Source organism: Chaetodon trifascialis, chromosome 6 (genome assembly GCF_039877785.1).
Source record: "Chaetodon trifascialis isolate fChaTrf1 chromosome 6, fChaTrf1.hap1, whole genome shotgun sequence".
Taxonomy (NCBI): Eukaryota; Metazoa; Chordata; class Actinopteri; order Chaetodontiformes; family Chaetodontidae; genus Chaetodon; species Chaetodon trifascialis.
This window is the reverse complement of record NC_092061.1, coordinates 3,855,454-3,879,612: the sequence shown is the minus strand read 5'-3', so window position 1 is coordinate 3,879,612 and position 24,159 is coordinate 3,855,454. Positions and strand designations below refer to the sequence as shown.

The 24,159-nt window shown below is 42.1% G+C and overlaps 3 protein-coding genes across 4 annotated transcripts; 1 reads left to right on the top strand and 2 right to left on the bottom strand.

Moving 5' to 3' along the window:
- The first annotated feature begins 997 nt into the window (after window positions 1–997).
- poc5 (POC5 centriolar protein homolog (Chlamydomonas)) lies at window positions 998–10,413 on the top strand. Of its 2 annotated transcripts, XM_070965441.1 has the most exons (13): window positions 998–1,089; window positions 1,861–1,944; window positions 2,440–2,593; window positions 3,278–3,367; window positions 3,491–3,690; window positions 4,857–5,033; window positions 5,332–5,436; window positions 6,275–6,454; window positions 6,839–7,022; window positions 8,228–8,361; window positions 8,718–8,801; window positions 9,202–9,372; window positions 9,472–10,413. In XM_070965441.1, the coding sequence occupies exons 2-13, from the start codon at window positions 1,861–1,863 to the stop codon at window positions 9,604–9,606; spliced, it is 1,698 nt and encodes a 565-aa protein (XP_070821542.1). In that variant the 5' UTR covers window positions 998–1,089; the 3' UTR covers window positions 9,607–10,413. The 2 variants fall into 2 exon arrangements, with proteins under 2 accessions (XP_070821542.1, XP_070821544.1); XM_070965443.1 differs by lacking the exon at window positions 5,332–5,436.
- Window positions 10,227–15,586, bottom strand: ankdd1b (ankyrin repeat and death domain containing 1B). Its single transcript, XM_070965444.1, has 15 exons — window positions 15,412–15,586; window positions 14,896–14,996; window positions 14,717–14,815; window positions 14,516–14,614; window positions 13,214–13,318; window positions 13,012–13,113; window positions 12,748–12,846; window positions 12,134–12,232; window positions 11,954–12,052; window positions 11,659–11,757; window positions 11,434–11,532; window positions 11,207–11,302; window positions 10,681–10,882; window positions 10,402–10,533; window positions 10,227–10,282 (listed from the first exon to the last, which is right to left on the bottom strand). Exons 1-15 carry the CDS (start codon window positions 15,584–15,586, stop codon window positions 10,227–10,229), a joined length of 1,662 nt encoding a protein of 553 aa, XP_070821545.1.
- Window positions 15,587–16,254: 668 nt separating this feature from the next.
- Window positions 16,255–23,943, bottom strand: polk (polymerase (DNA directed) kappa). The gene is made up of 15 exons (XM_070965471.1): window positions 23,842–23,943; window positions 23,523–23,660; window positions 23,129–23,248; window positions 22,849–23,001; window positions 22,495–22,626; window positions 22,221–22,371; window positions 21,894–22,106; window positions 20,855–20,979; window positions 20,517–20,683; window positions 20,386–20,418; window positions 20,168–20,264; window positions 19,233–19,404; window positions 18,018–19,079; window positions 17,007–17,055; window positions 16,255–16,871 (listed from the first exon to the last, which is right to left on the bottom strand). The coding sequence occupies exons 2-15, from the start codon at window positions 23,649–23,651 to the stop codon at window positions 16,790–16,792; spliced, it is 2,685 nt and encodes an 894-aa protein (XP_070821572.1). The 5' UTR covers window positions 23,652–23,660; window positions 23,842–23,943; the 3' UTR covers window positions 16,255–16,789.
- Between the last annotated feature and the right edge of the window lie 216 nt (window positions 23,944–24,159).

Here is a 24,159-nt window from a genome sequence, read left to right as displayed (position 1 = left end):
TTGATAATATGTATTTGATATGTAATGTATGAGTGAATCATCGATCTCTCAGCTGTCAAACTGATGTTTTTGGGGATGCATGCATTGCCCCTTTTCAAAGTCAGCCTGCGAATCTTATGGCAGTGCTGACAGGACACCTTTGGACGGTGAAGTACTCTAAGCAATCAGCCAGGTGGTGAGGAGGCTCCAGTCCAACTGTACTGCTTGCAGCTCTGCCACGGCTGAGAGGGACCATATGTCTCTTCTCTCTAGAGTCTGTCCCAGCCCAGGCTTGCCAAGCCGTTAGGCCTATCCCACATATGTGTCTTAATACTGTTAAGCACCAGGTCGTCAGCGGGGTTAAGACATTGCTGTAATTCAGTTTGTTTTTGCCTAAGTGAACAACAGAGAAATGATCACAGGGAGGTTCACAGGTTGGTGGTATTCCCCTAGGATTTACACCTTCCTTAGACAGGTGAGCTTCCGCTTGTGACAGTTTTAATCAGATAATCTTTATGCAGCCTGTCAGACGACTGAACACAGTTTGGAAACCACGTTCGCTCTCTCAATGGACACAACTGCCATCTGAAGAACTGCCTGAAATTACTTGTTTCAAACGTCCTTTCTTGTAATTTCATGGGATTATCAAACCATGAACAAACTATTTGCCTCTTTGTGCATCGATGTGTAAATCTCGCATATAGCAGTAATTCTTACGTGTATGAATATAAGTGGAGAGAACCATAATAACTACAAGCCCTCCTAATCTGAGTGCCTGGAAAGTAGCACTACACAGCGCCGCTCCTGGCTGTCAGTATAAATGTAAAGCACATGAGCTGGCCTATAAAAATCACAGAAAAAGCTTTAGCGGAGGAGTGATTTGTACTGGAGTAGCATATCTGATGAGCTGCGCGTTGTTCCGCTTACCGTTACCCCGGAAACACCATACCCAATCACAAACGACTTAGCTCGGTGCAGCGGAAACAGTAGCCAATCACAGAGTCCGTTGTTTAAGAGTCAGCCTGTTTGAAACGGCAAAGCAAGCATTTTCCAACTGACGGAATAAGTACCACCGAGAAGTGTGGTAGTCTGCGTACAAACATAAATCAGGTAAACATTTCCGAAAGCACTGGTACGCCACATTAATGTTCTGTGATGGTACGTTATTTACTTCATACTTATAGTTTACACTCCAGACTGTAAGAGCGATAACGTTCTTGCTTCAAATAGTTATATGTTTTTCAGAAAGGAAGCGTGTGCGTCTGTTTTTACGTATTTAAGTTAACATTAGCTTTCCACTATTGTGTGTTTGCCAGAAAGGGCTTAACTTCCAGGAAAAGTTACACCAGCGTCTGTCCCCGTCCTACTTTGTAGGCTGTTTTAAGATGTATGGTGTGTTTAACATTAGCTAACATTACAAGTGTGAATTTGTCTTGTCGAAGATGTCCTGAAGTGTTATTTAACGTCTGTTAGCTACAGTTTGCACGTTTGTTGACGTTAAAAGAACAGATATTTTTTTGTGTACTTGATTGTGACCGCTTTCAAACAGCTTATCCGCTAAACCTTATTATGTATGCTGGATCTGCATGTCCTGTATGTACAGTAACTTGTTGCTAACTTACATTATAATGAAAAACTGCAGCTGGTACTAAACTATCTATGCAAAAGTCTACTGGATGGAGTCTCGATGAACATTTGTCCTTTTGGTTTAAAAGACAAACGTTTTATGTTAATATACTATATAAAGTATTCAGTATTAACCATGTTTTACAACATATGATTTACATCTGAGGCATACATGTGACCTGGCATCTCTGGCTTGTGCTGTTTGTAGTGTATCCTTAAATTAACACCTGTCTAACTGTGTGTATTTTTGGTTAGATGTCCTCAGACGAAGAAGAACAAACCAGTCCTGTTCTGCCCAAGGACTCTGATCGGGGCAGCTCTGTCTCCTCTGAGCTCCAGGTGGTTATACAAAAACACAAGGCAGTTATGTGCTTGTATGCACTAGTCACATCACGCAGATCTGGGAACAGCAACGTTGTGCAGCACATCCTCAGTGCTGGGTTCAGTCAAGCAGCACATGCAATCAGACATATACATATTAACATACACCCAGTTTCAATTAATAATCCAAGCCGTATATTTGAAACTGAAAAGGCAAATACACCCGCAGTGTTTGTTAGAATTACCCGTTGCATTGTAAAACTAATTTCATGTAGAACTACTGTGTTTTAAATATGGTAAGCCGACTGAAGTTGAAGCCAGAGATGACAAATTCAATTTGCGACAGGCAGTCTGAATACTCACTTTAACATTCACTATTGGTTTCTTCACTAACTGATTTAGTTGATATTGTTAAACTGGCAGCTTATTGGATTTATGCATTTGCTTGTGTTGCCCACCCTAAATGACTCATTGTTGATCATTGATCGTTTTTTGCTGTATATGGATCAACAGGATGAGTATGAGGAGCTTCTCCGCTATGCTGTGGTCACCCCTAAGCTGGAGACGCTCACCAGTGCTCACATGCAGCGGCTGAGCACCTCATATCTGTCTGCAGAGGGTTTCACTTCCCACAGAAAAGATGGCGCACACTCAAAGCACCCAGCAGGTATCTTGGGTTCCTCTTGTATGCAGGATACATTCATACACACACATTTCACTAAGTCTTTCTGACAGAATCACAACTTGAGCCCTTCCAGACGCTGCCCCCATCAAATGATCAGCTGTCAAAAAGGATTTGGCATCACAACATGGAAAAACGTAGTGTATTCTTATCAGTCTCATATTTCCAGCTTGTAAACCAGTCTAGTCAAGATGCATATGATATCAGTCTGTCAGATTGTACCCCCTATCTCTTTCCCCTACGATACCCACATCTTAAACAGTCCATCAGTCTCCCCCCTCAGCCCCAGCTGCAGCTCCCATTGGAGCTGCTTTAACTGTCATGGAGTAGTGCACAGGGATGTAGAAAGCAGACGGCCGATTGGTAATGATCTCCTGGCACTCTTCCCGTACTGCTCTTTAGAGTGCAGCCTTTCTCTTTCCCCTGCAGGATTTAATTAAGATATTGACATAAATGCATTCCTGGACGAGGAGTCGGCTCATCTTATTCAGCATTCTTGCCATCACCTTTTCTGTCTTTTACATTCTACGTTTGCCGTTAATTTTACTCACTTATTCCAGGTTAGATGTATTTTAGCAACATGCTCTTTCGATCTGTTTTTCATTGTGCCTCTCCCTCTGACTTCCTCCCCTTGTCTCTCCTGTCATCTTTCAAATATTGCCACTGAAGCTGAAGATGGGAGACATTCTAGCAGGACCGTAAAATCACATGCCTCCCCCTTGATTGTTGAGCCCCCCACACACTCAAGAGACTCTCGTGGTAAATTGAATTCGAAATACGTGTAATTTCTCTCAATATCAACTAAGTTTAGAAATAGAGAGACCATCCTGTTGCAGCGTTGTCTCATTGTCTACTCTGTGTTTCGGTTTTGTTTTTCTTCAGCCATGGAGACGGCAGGTCGGCTGTCTAGCAGGGCGTCAATGCTCTCAAATCCTCTGTCAGACAGGTTGCTCGTGACGTCTGAGAGGTCGAGGCCAAACACCCCAGACCCCCGTGAGTCTGCTGTGACAGAGATGTTTATCTCAGAAGAGAAAATAAGCAAGATGGAGAACATTCTGGACACGTGGAGCAACAACCTGAAGGTTAGTCTGCTTCCTCATAGTCTCCTTCAACAATCAATCAATTTAATGGCTCTTAGTTGCTGTCAGTTTGAGGGCTGACCGTAGATAATGTTGTATGGCATAGCATATCCATAGTGCTCTGACGTAGCTGAATAATAACACACTCACACTCACAATTATATCATAGCTGTGTTGTGTTTTTAGTTTAGCAGTTTTTACTGTGAAATAGGCCCAAGATAGCAGGTTTATTCTTGATAAATTGAAAAGATGACACTGAATCGCTTATTTGTGAGGAAGTAAGTACCGTGGCACAAAGAGCATTAACTGAGCCTTTGAAGAGTAAAGGCTCAATGAATGTCCTCGAAGAACTACCTTTTACTTGATGTTTATGTCACAGACGCTGCACGTTTCAGATCACATGTAATTATAAAAAATTAACACTGTACATGTGCGAGCAGCTTGAATCTGCACAGTAGGCTTTTATTGACATTTCACACATTCACGAAATAAACAAAGTTAGACTTGAGATTCAAAAATTCAAGAAATACTGAAAACCAATGTGCTGTGCAAAGGCAATGGTGAGGAAGAGGTCAGAGATTATAAAGGGAATGTAAAGTGTTGGAGGGCTTATTGAATATGATGACTGCTCTACTCTTCATGGCACCAGTGACCTTTTAATTGTGTCTGATTTTGGAGGAGGTGAGTGCCTGGATGTGGGTGTCCTTCCTGCCCTTTTCTTCTGATATTGTACAGCTCATTCATGGAGGGCAGATGACAACCAATCGCCGGCTAAGCTGTGCTGATTAAAGAATTTGACCGAGGAAAAAGGCATTGAAGAACCATGAATTGTAGAGGAGGATGTTGAGTCTCCTTCATTTCTTGTGACTTTTGTTGTAGGAACAAAATCTGTGTTTTACCTTCCAGATAAGCCAACATTGTTCACATTTGCAGGTGTTTATGTAGACTCTAGAAATTTAACTGAGGTCACAGTTTAGCAGTTTAAGCCATTCAGAAGCCTATACCTCTGCATTAGAGAGTTCTGGTTCTATGTTTTGCATTTGCTTTTAGTGACAAAACCTCTGTTGCACCTGTTTATCTCATTTAAAAGCAACTGAAAATATCTCCATATTTACTGAAGTAGTGTAACGAACACACTGTGACTGTCCCACCCTCTGTTTCCTAATTAGTCGAATGTACTGACTGAGCTCAGGAAGTGGAAGCTGGCGCTGAAGGAGCAGCACAAGCTGGAGATGAAGAAAGAGAGGGAGAGGTATGCAGTCCAGACAGCTGGCTTGAAGTCCGAGCTTGAGAGTCTGAAGGGGCTGCTGCACACCTACGAGACTTCCAACCAGAGAAAAGATGAGGTGACTACACGTGTGTATACTTGCTCTCTCTAGTACATAATGTGCTGGTTGGTTGGATATGGATTAAGCACCAGACTGAGGTTTAATTTACAGTCATTTGTTTTAAGTGTTAGTGTAGGACTGGGTGGGCTTAATCCATGTCCATACTATCACCCCGTATCTCTATCTTTTACCCACTTGCACATTCTGTCTCTCACACTTACAGCATGTGACGTTTAACACCTGAAAAAAAGAGAGAGGAACACTTTTTTCTGCTTTTTAGACTGACAAGCTTATTGTGTGATGTGTCCTCACTCAGGTGATAGTGAACCTGAGCCAAGTGTTGGACAGACAAAAAGTAAAGCTTGAAAAAATGAGAACTTTCACCCACTGGAGACTCCAGCACACTGAGGCCAAAGAAGAGGTAAACTGATAACAAGGTGGCATTTCCCACAGGTCGTGGTGGTATTTGCCATTTGGACAGTTGTCTTCATGGGCGTTTGTATAGATTGGTAAGAAAAAACTAGTAAATCTTACAGGAGGAGCATGTCAACACCGTCCTTTACACAGCATCTGCCTTTTGTTTGTCTTCCAACATAATTTAAAGCAAAAAAATCTCACTGCTACTCTGCATGAACATGATACCAAAGAGAGGATAAAACATAAAAAGTATATGATGATGGACTTGATTTAAAAAAAAAAAAAAGTGCGTGTGTGTGTGTTGGACAAGAAGATCAAATGAACATCACGTGAGCTTCACATGTGATATCTCTGCATCTTAAAATCATGGTTTTTGTCACTTTTCAATCACAGTATAATTTATGTTTTTCTATATTTTCATTTTCGTGTCTATTGTTTGAGAAGTGGATTTAAAATTGCAGGTAGTGAATGTACCTTAACGTTGCTAGATTACAGTTTAATGTTTTATGCAGATGATCAGTCTCTGCATGAGTTACTGACCCTTACATCAGTATGTCACTGCACACTGTTAATGCACATGCCACATTTTTGCTCAAATATCTCCTCTCACAAAATGTCCATACGTGGCATACTGCATATCAAACTAAAAGTGCATATAATATGGTATTTTTATGTTTACAAAATAGCTGGAAATGGAAAAATTAGTGGATGACTCATATTTTTGTCTACACCCTGACACAAAGTGCTCCATGAGAGAAAATGTACTGCACCTGCACAAGAATGAATTATGGGTGTAATTATTTCCTTTGAAATATTTTCATGGTCTTGTGGTTCCCTGCCAGGCTTATGCTGCTCAAGTGGCACAGCAGCACTACAATTTGCAGCTGAAGAAGAAGGTGTGGTTAGGCTGGCACTCTCTGGTCCAGAAACACTGGAAGGTCAAGGTGGAGCGGGCTTGCCGTGCAAAGGCTGAAGAGGTCTGCACCCGCCTGTCTACAGAGTATGAGGCCAAGCTGGCAGAGGTAAATAAGCAGGTGAAAGACCTGCATATAAAACAGCGTGTGTATGGTGAATTCATACTTGATCCACATCACTCTGTAGTCAGTAAGACACATTGTACATTTGCAGAGCTGAGTCATGTGAAGCAGTCCCAAAGTATCACTGGTTACCATGATTTATTAGTTTCTTACATAGATACTGTGCATGTACAAAAGTCTCTTTAGTGAATTGTTATAAATGCATACAATTTGAACATTTAGTTAGGGAAAACTCATTGATGGTGTTACAGATGCATATCAAAGGTGGAAGACAAAGGCCTAAGAAAATGAACCACGTCACGTGTTGTCGGTATTATATAAACTGATAAATGACTGATTCCTTCTGTGCTCTGCCGCCTGTTTCTGCAGCACTGTGAGGCTATAGAGAAGGCCCAGGCAGAGATTCAGAGACTACGACTAGAGCGAGAGCGTTATGAAGAATCAATGAAGAAAGCCTTCATGAGGGGCGTGTGTGCTCTCAACATGGAGGCTCTCGGCATGTTTCACACCACAGAGGGACGACCAGAGCAACCTCCAGTTCATGATCAGCATGGTCTGTATCAGAATGACCACACAAACTAGCACATTAAACCTACATAAATAGAGCCCTGCTCTATGCATCAAACCATAAAGGTTAGCCTTGCCTCTGTTCTGTATTGAGTTAACGCAGCTATCAAGACAGAAAAGACACAAACACTATTTCTACAAGAGAGGGCAGTGGAGTGGAGTGGACGGAGACTTTATCTAGTGGAGTGATGAGTCAGTGGATGTACTAAGTGCTGACTGAGGGGTACTGTGCACAGGTTATTACCTTGACATGGCACTGAATGATTGAAAAAGTTCAATAGCCCTTTTTATTAAACCATGCAATTAGTGTTATTTAGTAGTATGTTAACATTGTGGGTTAGGTCCTACAGGGTGTAGAATAGGAGAGTTTGTAGCTTTGACTTATAAATGATCAGAGTCAAGGCTTGTCTCAAATCAACTGGGAGGTTATTCCAGATCTGTGCATAACAAAATGCTGCTAACTCTTTGATATGATAGACATATGAAGACATGGAGTAAAGGTGAGAGCGGACATTCTGTCTTTCTTTCTGTGGACATTTAACTCGGGTTTATTTCGATTGGAGAAAATTTAGCTTCATCCAGTCACTGATTTGTTGGTTGCAGTTACAGAGATCCGACAGGTGCATAGTCATCTGGTGTAATGGAAATCTAGATTTGCATGTTATAATTGTAGCAGGCTACTTTATTATTTTGTATGATTTGGTGTAAATAGAGGTTAAACAAGAGAGGTCCCAAGATGGACCCTTGTAGAACCCCCCAGGTCATGGCCATCTGTGGCACCAAGATCCAACAATACTAAGACATAGACTTTGCCTGAGTCATTGTTCACTGTCAGTTAGTTATGCATATTTAATGATCAGCCACCTTTTTGATTTGCTTTGATTTGGATGTGTGGTCAGCACTGGCTTCTCTGTTACACATTCAGGTTAAAACTGTATTGTTAACACATGTTCAAACAAGCAAGATAGGTGCATTTCCAATTTCATATCAGTAGTATGGAGAGCTAAAAAGTGAAATTGTTTAACCAAAAGGAAATGGGTTGGCTTTTGTCATCCAGGTTTCATAATCACATCATAAAGAAACTCCAGTCTAACATTCAGCTTTAAAACTGGTGACTGAACTATAACAGATTTGTATCAAGACTATATTGTGCCAGAGTGTGAAACAATTCCTATTTTTCTCTTTCTGTAGATATTCTGCCTCCCCAGGAAGAGTCTGGCTCTACTACAATGGCTCAGCTTCAACCATATCCCATCTCCTCCACACGCTTCAGCCCAGTCCCTTTTGACCGCCCGGCTCCTTCTTATGGCGAAGTGGAGGATATGGTTAGACACTGACCATTTCTCCTGAAAACACTTTATTTTTATCATTTATCTAAACACCATAGTTCTTCTGTGCCATAGTTTGATTTCCTCTCAAATGTCTCATTTGATCACTCAGTTCATCAGTCTTTCATGCAAATAATATCATACAATTAAAATTCATAGTTTATTTTCTTTGAATTTAGAATTTTTGTTTGTTGGTACCTTTTGTCGTGGCAAATTATGTCTTCACACTCAGCTGGTCTCATGTAGATGCCACTAAACCCAAGTACTCGTACAGCATTGAAATTCTCTCTGTCTTTCCTTTCTTTCTTACTTCCTCTAAATCCCACTCATGTTCCTGCTTCTGTTTTCCTCAGGGGGGCTCTGGTGCCCCTATGTCCAGGGCCGAAGTATTCCCTCCCACTACGCTGGCACACAGCTCACTTCCACTTGGGGGCGCTGTAAGTTCCCACAAACAGCTTAGCATTAGGCAAAATGATCTTTTGACGTCGGTACAAGGAGCCCACAAGTAATGCCAATGTCCACCTTCATAACAGCTATGTGGAACTATTAAAATAATTCTATCATCAAATCACGAGTTATCACATTCTGATCAACAAGACGGATGGTTTAGTGAAAATGAAGTCTCTGCTACAGTGTCTGTAAAGATTCGTAGTCACCCAGGTCATGCTTTGGAAGGATGGGCTCGAGTTTCTCAGATACTCCAGACCAGTGTGAAGAAACAATGTTGTTGCATTTGTTCTTTTTTACTTCACCACCTGCATTGTTGGTGTTCTTACTCGATCTTGTCTGCTAAAATAATCACATGCATACTTGAAGCAGTGCTGTTTGTTGTTTCAGGTCAGCGGGCGTGTCGTCACAGCCAGTCAACAAAAACCCTCAAAGACTGTAACAGCTCGCATCACTGCACGTCCTGATGTCGGTAAGACTGCACGCAGCAACCTGCAGGTGATGGGTGTGGCTCCACCCATGAGCTCTGTGATAGTCGAACGTCATCATCCCGTTACGCAGGTATGGAACAGTGGGCATCACTTTGTGTTATTCCATGAAAACCTTTAGTCACGTGAAGCTGGAAAATAACATTTCCTTTTGTTTCTCTCATTCTTTCAGCTCACCGTCGGTCAGGCCACAGCTGCTAAGTTTCCTCGCTCCTCCCAACAGGTTCAGAGCTCCACCGGAGGGAGAAGCTCCTCCCGAACGCACACCAGCACGTGTCATGTACACTCCATCAAAGTAGTTGACTGACCACGCACACACGTCTCACAGAAAGTGTCTCTCGTCTAGTCTAGATTTTAATTTTAACGCATCCTATGCAACAATCACAGAAATAGTTAGCTTGGCATTACCGTCAAGTCCATTTTATTTAAGTATCTTGAAATGAATTTGTTTACATTTGAGGTTAACATTAGATTTTTCAGCTTCCTTTCATGAATGTGAAAGGCATTTTCTGAGCAGTAGCATTTTCCCCAGGAAAATACTACTGAGGTACAGGTGTTTAGAACAGCGGATGTAAATGTTTTGTAATTATTACCAGCTGGACAGAGCTAATAATTGCAAAATGGACATTCATTTCAATGAAAAGGTTTTATTTTAAATTATGCACAGGTGAGACTGTATTGAAATGTGTAAAATCACATAGTTTAAGTATTTGTGTTATAGATGTTTTCAATTGAGGATTGACCGTCCAGCAGCTGTTGTTTACCAGTAAGTTGTTTAGTTCACTAAACCAAAGCCATATATTAATGATCTCAGGCATTATTTTCTTTTTAAATAAATTATTTTACTGCTAAGTTCCAGTACAGATGAGTAGTTGAAAACAATCTAAATGTGGAGTTTGTTTTGTCAGTCAGTTACAGTGTTCATTCTCATGAAATGCTGCAGCTCTTACTGCTGGAACTCTCTGCCTCCATTCGGATCTTATCTGTGAGACAAATTAACATTTTCTGTATTAAAAGTTTGGCACATATCCCCAGGCAGCACAGCTACATGTTTCTAAATTTCTCAGTGTATTATCTTTGAAAAACTGTTAACTGAACGTACCTGCAGCTTTCCTGTTCCCTGTCAGGATGAGGCCCTGGTAAAGTTCTTTAGCGGGGCTCTTCTGAGCCAAGTCCTCCCCATGGAGCCAGATCAGCAGCATCCTGTTCCCATGCTCTTTATAGCTGTGCTGACCTGCGGACAAACATGCACTGCACTGTAGAGTCACGAAAACAATTCCACTAGTAAAAATAACCTAAGTATTGCCTCCGTGAATTTGAAGATAAAACAGAAAATTAGTCTGTTTGAAACAATGAAGTCAGCCAGTGTGACTTGTGTCACCTATCCACTGCTCCTCGATGGCCGACACTTGAGCCTGAGTGAAGCCCCAGTGTTTGGCCAGTCTTTTCCAGTCTCCTGCTTTCAGGAGCTCGTACGCCAGGCGCCAGGCCATCAAACGGAGCTGCTTGGTCTCAGAGCGGTGGTCAAGCTTAAATGTTAGCGGATACTCGCTGTGAACACTCTCATTAAGCTCGGGGTTGGCCTGAAAGGGCAATTAAATCATGTCAGCAGATTGATAAAGGCCACAAGCCTCAGAGAGGAAGAGATTATTGGAAAGGCACTGACACATGATTAGCAATATCCATGTCTGAGTTGAATATTTTGAAATTCATAATTAAATTGATGGTAAATTGGCCATCAAATGTTTCTGGGTTATGAGTCATATTTTATCGTGGATGCTTTAATAGCATTAGAGGGGATTCAAGTAATCTAGATTGTCACGTTAGGAAATGAATCATTTGTGATGTATGGAGTTATTGATTTTGGATTATAGCATACATGAAAACAGTAAAAGTTACTCTCTCACCGTCCTCCAGGCGCAGTATCTTTCTGCTTTGATGATCATGTCCACAATAATCACCTCATCTGCTCTGACTGCCACACCCAGAGCCGTCTTCCCCTGCTGCTCCAAATCCAACACACACAACGAAATACTCCAATTAGTCTAGCAAATTTAGAATTATGGATCATGCTGCTGGCATGAAATAACTACACTATGATGGCTCTAGAAATCGTGCTTGTGAGAATTCATACCTTATCCTGGAGTGTCAGATCTAACCCGGCTTTAAGAAGCATCTCCACCACTTCTATTTTGGCCAGCTCTGCTGCATGATGCATCGCAGTCTGGGACCTCTGGGACAGTTTGTGGCAAAGGACAGGACAGTACAACACAGCAAACATTTTCTCTGTTTATTTATTTTCTTGTATATAGTCTGGCTAACATCTTATTTTTTTCCTGTGTTAGTAGGGAGGTCATACCTTATCTGTGACATTAATGTCGCAGCCAGCCTTCAGTAGAGAATGGATCACAGGGATGTGACTGTTCTTCACTGCCAGGTGGAGAGGAGCCTCTAGGTGCTGAAAGCAAGAATATCCTGTTAGACAATATGAACCAGAAAAATGAACTGTTAGCTTTAAGAGGAAATATGTAAAATCACAATGTGTTTGTTTCCAAGCAGAGTGTCTGCAGCACAGCTGATGTGTGTGTGATCTGTGTTACCAAAAAACCTTCCTGAAAGAGTGTACTACTGCCACCTAGCTTGCGTTTGCTTACTTGATTCTTAAAGTCTGTTTGGGCTTTGTACTCTAAGAGGAGTTGGACAAGAGACGTGTCTCCTCTTTCTGAAACTGGATGGAGAGCACTGCAGTTGGCCTACAAGAGATGCAGGAGAGGAAGATTTGGTTGTAGGTCTTAAGTCACAGTGAAATATTTTTATTAACAACCGTGTTGTACCGTTGTGAGGATGTCAGGGTCACAGCCAGCCTCCAGCAGGACCAGTACACATCTCTCCTGACCATTCTCTGCAGCTTGGTACAGAGCTGTCTCACCATCCTGCAACACAGAAGATCCAGCAAAAATATAGTGGTGGTGCTAGATAACCATTACAGAAGAGAATAAAAAGTCTTCTCAGGTAGGTGGCGATTTAAAATAACTATGCTCACAAAAAATAACTGTTTTCAGGCCTGGAACCAACTAGAATTCACAAGTCAACCAACGCTCTGACACTGAGGAGACTTCGGACAGGCATCAGTAACTTAATAGCCAGAACACATCTTTGACATTGGCTTATGCTGATTTTTCTTGGGAGCCTTCTCAACATTTCTGATTATTTAATAGCAGGTGCAAGTGTAATAGCTGTAAATAAATTTAGATAATATCCATCATAAAGTACATTTTATTAAGCAGGGTTTACCAGTCAGAGCTGAAGTTCAGGCCAGAGCTCAGTTTACCTTGTTGAATAGTAATACCAGTAGTAGTAACCAAAGTGGAGGCACCATCCAGCAGTGGATTAGCCACTGAACACACAGTCACAAACCATAGAGAGGATGTTTACACTGATCGTCTACCATATTGACTTCATTCCGAGTATCAAAGCTCTGCAGCAGCAGTTGGACGGCGTCCAAGTGGTCGTTCCTGGCAGCAAAGTGCAGGGGCGTGTCTCCTCTCTGGCAGAAGGGAGGGAGGAAACAACTCGCATCAAAGAGTGTTTGACTTTGAGCTTTCCTGCAGGTGTGACACGCAAATGTGCACTCGGACACGTGAGCATAAATAACCATCGACTGTAAATAGATGCAAACAAACCACAAACACATAAACAAGTCCACACGCACCTTGTTAGGCTTCATGGTGGCCATATTGTACGGGCCCATCAGCATTTCTAATGTATCAACACACCCATGCTCTGCTGCCAATGCAAATGACCGGTTTCCTGACTGAAGTAGAAGAATTGAGGTGCAAACAACCACATTTACTGCATGTACCTTGACAGTCTTAAATGATTTAATTCATGGAAAATTCATGTAAAGTAGATACCTGGTCATCTTTGTCCAGTTCCTTCATCTGCAGGTCATCAACAATATACTCTATAATATCAGTGTGGTTGTTGATGGCAGCACAGTGCATGATGTTCAGTCCTTCCTGGTATGGAAAAAAGCTAATTATAATGTAGAAAACATTTTCTTTTTAATTAAGCAGTGTGAACTTATCTGTTATTGTCAAAGAACAGTTCATTTATACAGCATCTTAAAAAGCAAAGTGATTTTGCACCAACGGACCTCACAAAGACAGACATTTATGTACTGTATGCACATACAAGCACTATTGAGGACCCTCCTGCTTTTAATCATTTCTGCCCCGGTCTCTTTACCGCTGCTTGGACGCATACTTGCAGGCATGAAGCCCACCAACTGTCAGCTTGATATAATACCAATAAAGCTCCTAAAACATTTTGAAGCAGTTCCTAGCATACTGATGAGTCCTCTAGCCACAGGTACACTCCCATCTTATTTTAAAACACTCCTTAAGAGGCCAGGTCTTGACTTGGCTACTCCAAATCATTTTAGGCCAACTTCGAAGCGTTCTTTCTATCTAAAGTTTTAGAAACGGTTGCTTTTAATCAGATAATATCCCTTTTAAACCAGAATAATGCTTTTGAGAAATTTCAGTTATAATTCTGTGAACATCACAGCACAAAAACCGCTCTTCTATGAGTGACAAATGAGTTCCTCCGTGATGTGGATGCTGGTAAATGCTCTGTCTTAATTCTTTCACATCTCAGTCCACACTATTCTCCTCAATTGCTTGAGAAGACAGGTCTGCATGTCTGCGTCTACCACTGATTGCTTCCATTCTTAGATTTCAAACAAATTTGACTGTTTCCAATGCCAGCTCATCTGCAAATACTTTATGTGGTGTTCCACAAAGTTCAGTTTTAGGGCCACTTCTTTACTGTCTTTGCAGGCTCCCATTGGGAAGAATCATCCACACACTAACATATGATACTCAGATCTGCCTCCCTTTCAATCCCTCAAATTAGGCCGATGTAACTCGACAATAAAACTGTCTCCAAGTTGCTGTTTGGCTCATGATTTCCTTCAGTTAAATGAGGGCAAGATAGACTCTTTGACCCCCTGATCATACCACTGAGGTTTGTTCCGAAGATGAGCCTGATGAGCCGAGATGATATTCAAAATTAATCAACACACACACACACACACACACACACACACACACACACACACACACATATATATATATATATATATATATATATAGTTTGTGGGTATTTTTGTCTGTTACTGAGAAACAGTGGAACAAAACTTCCTGCTTCTTTACCTCGTTCTCAACCTTCTGTTCGGCTCCAGCCTGCACTAATAACTTCAGGATCTCCAAACTGCCAAACCAGGCAGCCAAATGAATGGGTGCCACACCGTACTGTCAGACACAGAACACAAAATGGACAGTTGTGATTACTTGGAAATATTACACAAGCTATGTGTGGCTCAGGTCTTCAGATGGCATTTCAAACCATGTCACCTTGTCCTTTTGGTCCACCTTGACCCTGCGCTGTAAAAGAAGCTGCACCGCTTCCGTATTTTTCCCAGCTACGGCAAAGTGGAGGGCAGTCCTATCATGCTGAGGCAAACAACATAATCAGTATCTTATCCAGTCAATGTAGATTTTTTGCAAATAAAGGTTTCTCTGCTTAGACCCACCACATTCTTCGCGTTGGGGTTCAGTCTTTTTCCTAAAATCTTCATGGTCTCCACATCATTTCTTTTAGCTGCTTCCATAAACTGCTTCTCTGTGTCAAGCACTGCACAGCAGAAAGGAAGGATTTTACAACGCGGGGCTGGATTTACATATGGACATATATATATACTATAACATTTAATATGCATGACAGCATGTACTCGGCTTAATGTACAACTAGATGATGTGTGAAGCATTTACAGTGAGTCAAAACCTCAACAGGAGCATACTGGAAGGTAAAAAGAGTCTGTATTGGTTTTAGGTTTCAGCCTTGTGCAAATATAGTGTGTTTCTTGCTACAGGTATACAGGCTGTGTGAATAGACAATAATTAACTCTAGCTTTAACACTATAAACTCACAGGCTCAGTCCTGAACAAGAGAACCTTTAAGCTCCATAATGTTCTACAATTTAATGCTCTGTAAAGCCACATTTACTTGTTTGCATGTTTTCTCATGTCACTTGTCCTTGCGTACTCACACATCTCTTTGTTGTCAAAGCTGTTGTCTGTATCTTGGTCCGAGTGCTTGCTCATTATGAAGTCAGCAAATCCCCTCACAGTCTCCTGTCTCATCCACTTTCGAGGGTCCAAATCTTCCTTCGTAGGACAATGCTTCTTCAACATCGCCCTCATAGCCACAGCTTTTCTCTCCATTGGGAAGCTCTTTAAATGACCTCTTTGTGTAACTATGGTGGGCTTGGTGTAATTCAATAAACAGCCGAGTATCCGCTGAAAGCAAAACAAATATCTGAGGAGAAACAGATCACGCAGAACCCATTTTTACCCGGTTTCATGTAGTTCCTGTCTTCAAATAGTGAACAACATGTCTTGAAGTGGAAGTGTACTCCTATTTTCTTAATGCCCGAGGCTGGTCCATGTTTACTTTTCCTGCTCACACCCTTGAGAGACTGCTGATAGTACCAGAGAATATTGAACATGTCACACTTCATCTGTGTGGCATGACGAGTAGGTGGCGCTGGTATTGCTTCCTTTATGTCATGGCTTGTGTAACATGAAGATGTTATACCAAATGTTTTCTTTTTACTTTATTTTCCGTGAAACACTGTGCAGTGTTTACAAAGGATTAAAATGAAGGCTAACTTGTGTGGGGAGGTTGTTGAGTTGACTAGTTACACATCCTCTTTTTCAGCTGTTTCACATTCATACAGCCTGATGCAAAAGAGCCTTTTGCTTCATTTCACTGTGCAGTTTCACCTGGAGAAAACAGTCCGGTCATAAACTTACTTTAAACCAGTCTAAATCTGTGTTTCGTCTACATTAATGGAGAATGGATGATAATTAATTGTAAAATCACCCAAAGAGAAGTTTCAGTAGATTGGTCATTTATTTCAACTTTGATTTACACGATAGAAAGATTCTTGTCTTCATTAAACATTTACAGTATTATCATTGGAAAACATGATAAATACAACAACTACTGAAGATATCTGAATTAAATAACTTCATGAAAATATATTAAAAAGCTAACACTGGAATCTTAGCATGTAATAAATACCTGCATGGGTCATTTAGTATTCACTCAAATAAAAGGCTTCTCTTAGGCAATGAAAATGGCATTGACAGACAACACAGTCATAAATATTTCCATTCATTTGCCAGAATTAAAACAAACAGCATTTTTCTTTGTCATTTTTAATAACAAAAAAGACAAATTAGTGCAAATACTTCTAGCTTCTTATATCAGCACTTTTTGAGTGCAATGACTGTGAGGACAGACTGAGCCATAGAGTACAGAGCACGACTCAAACCTGACCAGACAAACACATTCAAATGTCTACATTTCCTGTAGAAAACTTCTTCAGTTCACATGAGGATGGACGCTGTGTGTGAACACCGTCACCTGAAGAATTTGTCGATGGTGTTGCGAGGACCGAGGCCTTTAGCCTTTTTAGAAGGAGGAGAGGAAGGCGAGTCCCGTCTGAAAGACATGAAACCAAAACAAACAAAACACAAACGATTTGCATAAATTAAAGAATCCCATGTCGACATGGTTCATGCAGTTTAACTGGACACGGAACATGCAGAGACCACATCTGTAATCACAAAGTCTCACCTTTTGGTTTTGCCTTTGTTTGCTGGTGTTGGCAGGAGACGGCCTCTGTCTGTGATCAGAAACACACTCTCATGAACATGGACAGGAAAAAAAAGCTGCATCATTATCTCTTCTCTGAGAAAAAAAAATGACATCCACTGAGGAGGAACACGACTGCAGAACCTCTTCAGGGATATAAAGAGTGCAATTTCTAGGGCAGGCTTGTTTAAGAGGAAACCAGGGTGCAGTTCATTGTAGGAAATGAATAGGTGAGAAAGTGATTTAGCCATTTCCAAGACCAGGGCAAAGGAAGCCCCATGGGCTGAAATGAGATGTCTTTTCTCTGCAGGAATCAATACAAACTCCTCACACAATGTCACTGTCAGTAAATAACAAGGTCATAGGCCACTGACATCCTCCCAAATAGACATTGCCTCTGTTAACTCCAAAGATGTCAGTTTATAGACATTACTAACAGCACCATGTCTGTCATCAGCAGAGAAAAATACATGCTCAGAGTATGGATCCATGCAACGAACACCGACACACCTGGGACTCCAAAGTAGGCAAAGAGCTAAATGACTAATTAAAAGCAGCTACCATCGATGTTTTTATACAACAATATATGAAATTAGACATGATAATATGGTCAGTACAACGTCTGGTGATCTACTAGTCTGGTTTTGCACATCATTTTTTAACTTAACTTTAACTTAACTTAAAAGTTAGTCGTTAAAAGTGCTTAAAACGCACTATATGCTCAGCACCGATGAGCACGGTGACTAGCTGGTTAGCATAGTGGACCATTTAGCTGCTAAAGAGTCATATTTAGCTCAGGAGTAAAACAGAATGTATATGTTAATAAATAACTGATAAATAAAGTTCGTGATATGCCAGCGTTGTGTTCACAACTTGTTTGTGCTGCCCCCAAGTGGCAAAAAAAACCTACTTACTCCAGATAAAATGAAAGACAAAAAGGATCCTGCTTGGTGAGAAAATGTTCAACCTCATTCATGACACACACTCACTCACCCACGGGCTTCCCATTAGCAAGTGAAGGTGGATTTAAGGGGGATGATGTCTTTCCTCCCAGCTCATGTAGGACCTCCTGGTTCAAGCAGAGGTCAACATGGTGGTTGAAGGTAATGAGGTCATCATTGTCCTGGGTCAGCTGACATATTGGGCAGATGAGGACGGGGCTTTTATCGCTGCTTGAGTGAGGCTGTTGCGAGGTCACAGTTTTGTTGTCGCCATCGATCAGCAAAGCTGTTTGAACAGAATCATTGTTCAAGCCATGTTGGTCTTCCTGAGGATCACCTCTGATTGACTCCTGCTCTTCATTGATCTTTGCTTTCCCCTCTTCAGCCTCACCCTCCCTGCTCCATTTGTCCACCGCTTCACATTCTTTGAGGTCATTCTCTAAGTCCAAATCTGACTCCGTGTCAGAAACTGTGCTTTGGTTTGGCTTTCTAGAGGCATCAGTGAGACACTGGTCTATATGTCTGTTGAAGACATTCAGATCAGTTGTCTCCACCCGCCTGAAGCAGACTGGACAGGTGAGACTCTCTGACACTGAGCCCCCACGGCCTGATGTGGATGCATGGGCCACTACAGGAGGAACAAAGTGATTTTCTGACAGATCTGGAGCTGCACTGTCCCTCTTATGTGCTTTTGTTGATGAGTCAACGTTCTTTTGAGAAAAAGCACCTGTGGCAGTGACCACAGGGACATCCTCCCGGTGTCCTTCATCTTGCGTGCTTGCTTTCTCTACCTGGAGTTGCAGCCTTCTGACATGAGCCCTTTGGAAGAAAGACTGTTGGGGTTCTTCACCCGGCTGGTTCCCCTCTAACCCCCTCTGCTTACTCCAGCTGGGAACTTGCTCTTGTCTCTGGCCCTTCTGCACTGGAGGAAGACAAGGTTTGAGGCCGGGGCAGGTTTGGGTGGAGTGACTGGAGAGATGCTCTTTCTCAAGCTTTTGATTCATTCCTTGGGGAGAGACAGCAGAGTCAGCCTTGCCTGACTGAAGAAAGCCAATGATGCTCTTCTGCAGGGGCTTTTTATCATCCGAACTGACAAAGGCGGAGATTCTCACACCTACGAGCACAAAAACAAATTATCTGGAGAAAAATTCAAAATGAATGACAACCGTAATATTATTTCCACAAGCAGTGTGTCACAGACCATTTAGATTTATTTCAAGTTAGTTATATTAATTGGTACCTCAGTTATATTGCAAGATCTAATTACCCATGAGCCTCAGCCTGAGTGGCTGGGGGCTTTCGTTGTCTCTTTCTGTTTTCAGCAGGTCCTTAGCAACAGCAAAGATCTCATCCGCTGTGGCGACGGCATATGACAGCGTCAGCGCCCTGGTTTTCACCTCAAAGTTGACATTCTTCAGCTTCAGTGTTACTGTTTTACCCTTCAGGAAAATAAAAAACACAAAAAGCTGAATTCACATCAGGAAAACAGTTACGATAATGTCTGTCTGCTGTCTAACATCCTCTTAATTATATGCATAATCATCGATACAGATGTGGAGGGCCATAAAGTGAAGGGAGGTGGAAATCTGTGCAACCTGTCATATCACTGATTGATCTGTCAGAACGCCTCTTTGTGAGAAACACGCCACAAAGCGCTTTCATAGTAATGTGATCATCTCCCAGGGAGACATTTCCAAGGCTGATAGTAGCCCCTGCTGTCTCCTTAATGGCCCTCCATTTCTTCCAGCTATCAAGGGCACATCGGGACCCAGGCAGGGGGGTGATGGTCGTGCCAAGCCATCCAGTCCTCTCTCTATCGATTCGCAGAGGAATGAACAGGTTGAGGTAATTGTACGAGATTTAGTTTGGAGTCAGGGTGATTGAAGGAAGGCCAAATATAAGATGGTATTTTTTTTGTCGTTTTTACCAATATAACCCTTTTCTCTCAATCCATTTCTGTTGGATTGTCCATTTCTGCTCAAATATCAGCGGCGCTCGCTTTATTTCGCTTCACACAGCATGTTAAGACAAGAATCATCCAGGCAATGTCACAGCAGCTATCAAATGAAACCTATGAACACACAACATAACCTGGCTGATGTAACCAGGACAGGTTGCTAAACGTGTGTGTAAGACGGCGTACTCGCTCATCAGATGAGATGCAGAGAGGCACGTATGGGGTGAAAAATGAATAATCACTACCTTCAGTCCTTCTTTCTTCAGGTCTTCTGCTAAGTCTTCACAGAGCTCCTTGCATAAAGACAACTGCTCCTCAGCTTTACTCATCTCCTTAAACGTCCTGTTAAGATTAAGTGTCAGAGAAGAGCGAGGCAGGGAGGAAATGAGAGAGAGCTAACAGTATGGACACCGAAGAAAATCAATTCAGCGGCAGTGTCTCTTTATGGCTCATTAAACCATACCTTTCTGTGCTCAGGCTTTTTCTGTCTTCATGTCTGTACAAAAAGCAAAGACAGTGAGCATCACCTCGTCTCTCTGAACTGCTGTTTTTTAATCAGTTGTGTTGAGTTTTATTAAACAGACAGAGAGGTACCTCGGTACGTATGTCGAGCCCAGACCCAGAGAGACCTGCATGAAATTATGCCACGCTGTCTCGGAGAACAACAACGACAGCAACGCCATCTGCTGGCCAAGGTGAGAACAGCTACTGACACCCAGAGCGTTTAGCATCTTCTCGCTCACCTTCCCAACACCAGAAACCTGAAAGGATACACATTTTTACTGTCTTTAAATATCGGTAAAGAATTTCTTTCAAGCATCGTTCCCCCTTCTGTAGCACATCATCAGTCACTTTACAGCACATCTGTCAGGCTTTAATAACTACACCACAAGGCTCTGTTTAGGTTTTAGTTTGAGCAGTGTGTACTGTACTTTGCGAACTGGGAGATTCTGGATGAAGTCCATGACTGCCTCTCGAGTGGAGGGGAGTCTGTATTGGCCGTTGGGCTTGTTCTTGTCACTGCACACCTTGGCGAGCATCATGTTTGGAGCAATTCCTAGAAGGTTGAATATTGGATTGAATCATGTGTTTGGAAATGAACAGCTGGTGAAACATAAACATCATATTGATCATAATTCTAATTCTCACAGAAAAGACTTTATGATTGTTGTTGAGCAGGTCTGCACTGTAAAGAATGAATTACAGTTCAACTGGAGTCGCCTGCCCTCTTTTTAAATGTTGCTTTTATTCAGAAAGTACGGAGGAAAACAAAAAAGAAATATCTGGCAGGACGCAGTCGCATATCAAAGCGTGAAAGACTTCAGTTACGATTCTCCAGCGAAACTTACAGTCCAGCAATAAATTAGCCCCGATCCTAATTGATATCTTCAACAAATCATTCATTGAGACCAAACAGGATTTATCCAAACCAGTAACACCCATTCAAAACGTTTTCCTCTCCACTGCTCCACTCAGCCCATTGAGTCCCCTCTTGTTCGCCACTTGTCTGAATTAATCTGGAACAGGAAGACTCCAAGACCCTGTAAAGCTTCACTTCAGAGGCCAAAACCTCTCGGGGGTCTGGCATCTGCGAATTTCAGATTTTATTCTTGGGCCTCTAACTCGAGAGCAATTCAGTTCTGGCTTCATCTGGAGGACTCCCACTCTCCCCCAACATGGATAATGATGGAGTCCTCGTCCTCTCGACCAGCCTCTTTGTCTGCTCGTTCATGCTACCATGAATCTCTCAGTCTCTTCCTGTTCAAATATCTCACATTTGTTCTCTTTCTGATCTTCTGTTTTGTAATTACTTAAAGCCTCATTTAAAACTCGGTAAACTACAGCTATCCGTCTGGAAACCCAAAAAATAAAGTTTGGTAAAAAAAAGAAATACTCCTGTGAAACTCCAATCAAAAAGCAAAATAAATAAAAAAGGACAGTGTTGTATTAATAACGTGGTTTTCCTCTCACCTGCGCTGGCAGTCAGCATCGTCTTCTGCTCAATGCGAAAACGCATCTCTCTCACAGCCTCCTCAGCAGACTTCCCAAACACCTCGAACGCACCACCAGCAGCTTCACAGCCTGGCAAGCAGGCAGAGGAGTTCGGGCTGTCCTCAAACAGGAGCGGAGAGAGGTCGTTCATCTTTGGCACTGTCTCCTGGGGAAGCTCGACCTGCTCTTCACCTTTACAGAAAGGAAAGCATCACACGATGGATGTTGATGGTTTTCTAGTGTATGAAAAGTGAAATGTTCCCGGTTGGGATGTCATGTCTGCATTTCTGTATAATTAAGTCCTGCCTGTAGCGGTGCTCCTGGCACGGTAGCGATGTGTACGCAAGGAATCTGGCCAGCTCTGCCTCTGGTCCAGGTGGTCTGTGAAATCCAGATAGGCTTCATCCAGGCTCATTGGCATAAAATGAGGGTCATAGTCTGCAAAAATCTCCCTGATCTAAGAGGAAGACACAAATTCATGAGTGCCTGAAGAAGCCACAAACAGGCTGCACAGCATTTGTTTTCATTCAAATTCATTTGCATGCGTCTCCTCGTTTGTGTGTTTTGCCGTCACCCTCACCTCAGCACTCACAGCTCGGTATTTATCAAAGTTGGTTGGAACGATAATTAAGGTGGGGCAGAGTTTCTTCGCAATGAAGCCAGGCATGGCGGCTCGGACCCCGTACTTCCTGGCATGGTAGTTAGATGTTGACTGGAAGAGAGAGAGTGACAGCTAAATAAAACTCTTTGACATTAAGAGAGGCAATCTGGATTTCAGATACAAAACTCTCACTGGAATGTTACATTTCTTTTGAAGCACTCATTTATAACATGTTTAAAAAATTTAGAAAAGTTGGTGATTTGTACCAACTTGTTTGGAATGGAGCTGTCTATTATAATTCTGTCGATTTACACAGATAACATTTAAACCCACCAGCATGCTCATGCCTCCTACAGCCATGGGTTTGTCCTTCAGCTCAGGACAGTCTCTCATCTCCACGGCAGCGTAGAAAGCGTCCATGTCCACATGTACGATCACGTGTCCTAGATCACGACTCCTCTCCAGCTCGGCGGCCATCCTGTCGACCTGCAAAGACAGATTTAAGTAAGCACTGAAGTAGCGTTTGGAAATTTAACAGCACATGATATTTGTCTGTATGTACATTTGTTGAGTGACCTCTAAGAAGAAGAGTTAAATCCAGAACACGCCTTACCTGAGCCTGTGCTTTCTTTAACTGCTGTTCTGTGATCTGTGCCTTCTGGAGCATCATTTTCTCAATGCGCTGGTTCACCTGCTGCTCTTTCTTCAGCTCATTCTCATAAAACCTAGATCCCTGCAGAGAAATGACAAGGACGATAAAAGACTTACAGATTCTGGCACAGCTATAAAGAAAAGCCACAACAGCACATCTATTTTTAGGCCTGTGTGTCATAGGATATATAAATAGAGGATACGGGACTTTCACACAAGGCTGGACCTCACATTTCACATTGTCCATTGCGTACCTGTACTTCTAACACCTTTCTTTGTTATGATTCGTCAGACATTAGAGAGAACATTTGGTGAGCCATCTAAGGGAACAAGTCTATCTGAGCTGTAGCATCTACCTTAGATGTCTCCATGATGATCTTGTTGATCTTGTCCCTGTCAAGCCCCTCCATGCCAGCCTTGTTGTCATTGAGGGCCATTCTGGAGAGGAAGCCCACTGCTTCAGTGGATGCGACCCCATTCTCCATCCCGATGAACTGATCATTGAAGGGAAAACGGAAAAGTAGTTTCGCTTTTGGCAGTATGGTCCAATTTATTATGATCTCCACTCTGCTCTGAAGTTTAAGATAAACCTCTGAGATATCGTAGCGGTGTGTCACTTTATCTGTGAGCCGTTTCTGGCTGGATCAGATAACCGACGGCAATTCAGCAACTTACCGTTTCACTCTGACAGGAATTACACGGAAGCCTTCTGTCTAACGATCATTCTACATGTTTTGAAACTGAGACGTTGATGTTTTGGCGGCACTTCCGCGTACTGCGTCATCACCGGAAGAGGCGGGACTTGGCTCTTTTTTTAATCTCTGTAAACGAGTCAATTCAATAAAATAAGTTTTGTATTACTGAATAGGTATTTGCCATAATATTGAACCATAAAGACAATTATTTTTTTTTACCTTTGATCACATTTTGACCGGAAGACGACAAATAATAAAAACCAAAATGTAATTGTTTAACTGCAAAATTAACATTGTC

Bases quoted from the DNA above. Each gene is read 5' to 3' on its own strand.
- polk (XM_070965471.1), bottom strand. From the start codon at position 23,651: ATGGAGAATGGGGTCGCATCCACTGAAGCAGTGGGCTTCCTCTCCAGA. The intron at 20,684-20,854 runs GTACAGTACACA...GTATCCTTTCAG, and splicing joins AGAATCTCCCAGTTCGCAAA to GTTTCTGGTGTTGGGAAGGT. The intron at 17,056-18,017 runs GTGAGTGAGTGT...TTCTGATCACAG, and splicing joins TGCTAATGGGAAGCCCGTGG to ACAGAGGCCGTCTCCTGCCA.
- poc5 (XM_070965441.1), top strand. From the start codon at position 1,861: ATGTCCTCAGACGAAGAAGAACAAACCAGTCCTGTTCTGCCCAAGGAC. The intron at 3,368-3,490 runs GTAAATTGAATT...GTTTTTCTTCAG, and splicing joins ACACTCAAGAGACTCTCGTG to CCATGGAGACGGCAGGTCGG. The intron at 5,437-6,274 runs GTAAACTGATAA...GTTCCCTGCCAG, and splicing joins ACACTGAGGCCAAAGAAGAG to GCTTATGCTGCTCAAGTGGC.
- ankdd1b (XM_070965444.1), bottom strand. From the start codon at position 15,586: ATGGAGAGAAAAGCTGTGGCTATGAGGGCGATGTTGAAGAAGCATTGT. The intron at 12,847-13,011 runs GTGCGTGTGGAC...CCCTTCTGCCAG, and splicing joins CCACCATGAAGCCTAACAAG to AGAGGAGACACGCCCCTGCA. The intron at 12,053-12,133 runs GTACAACACGGT...CATCTCTTGTAG, and splicing joins ACCCTGACATCCTCACAACG to GCCAACTGCAGTGCTCTCCA.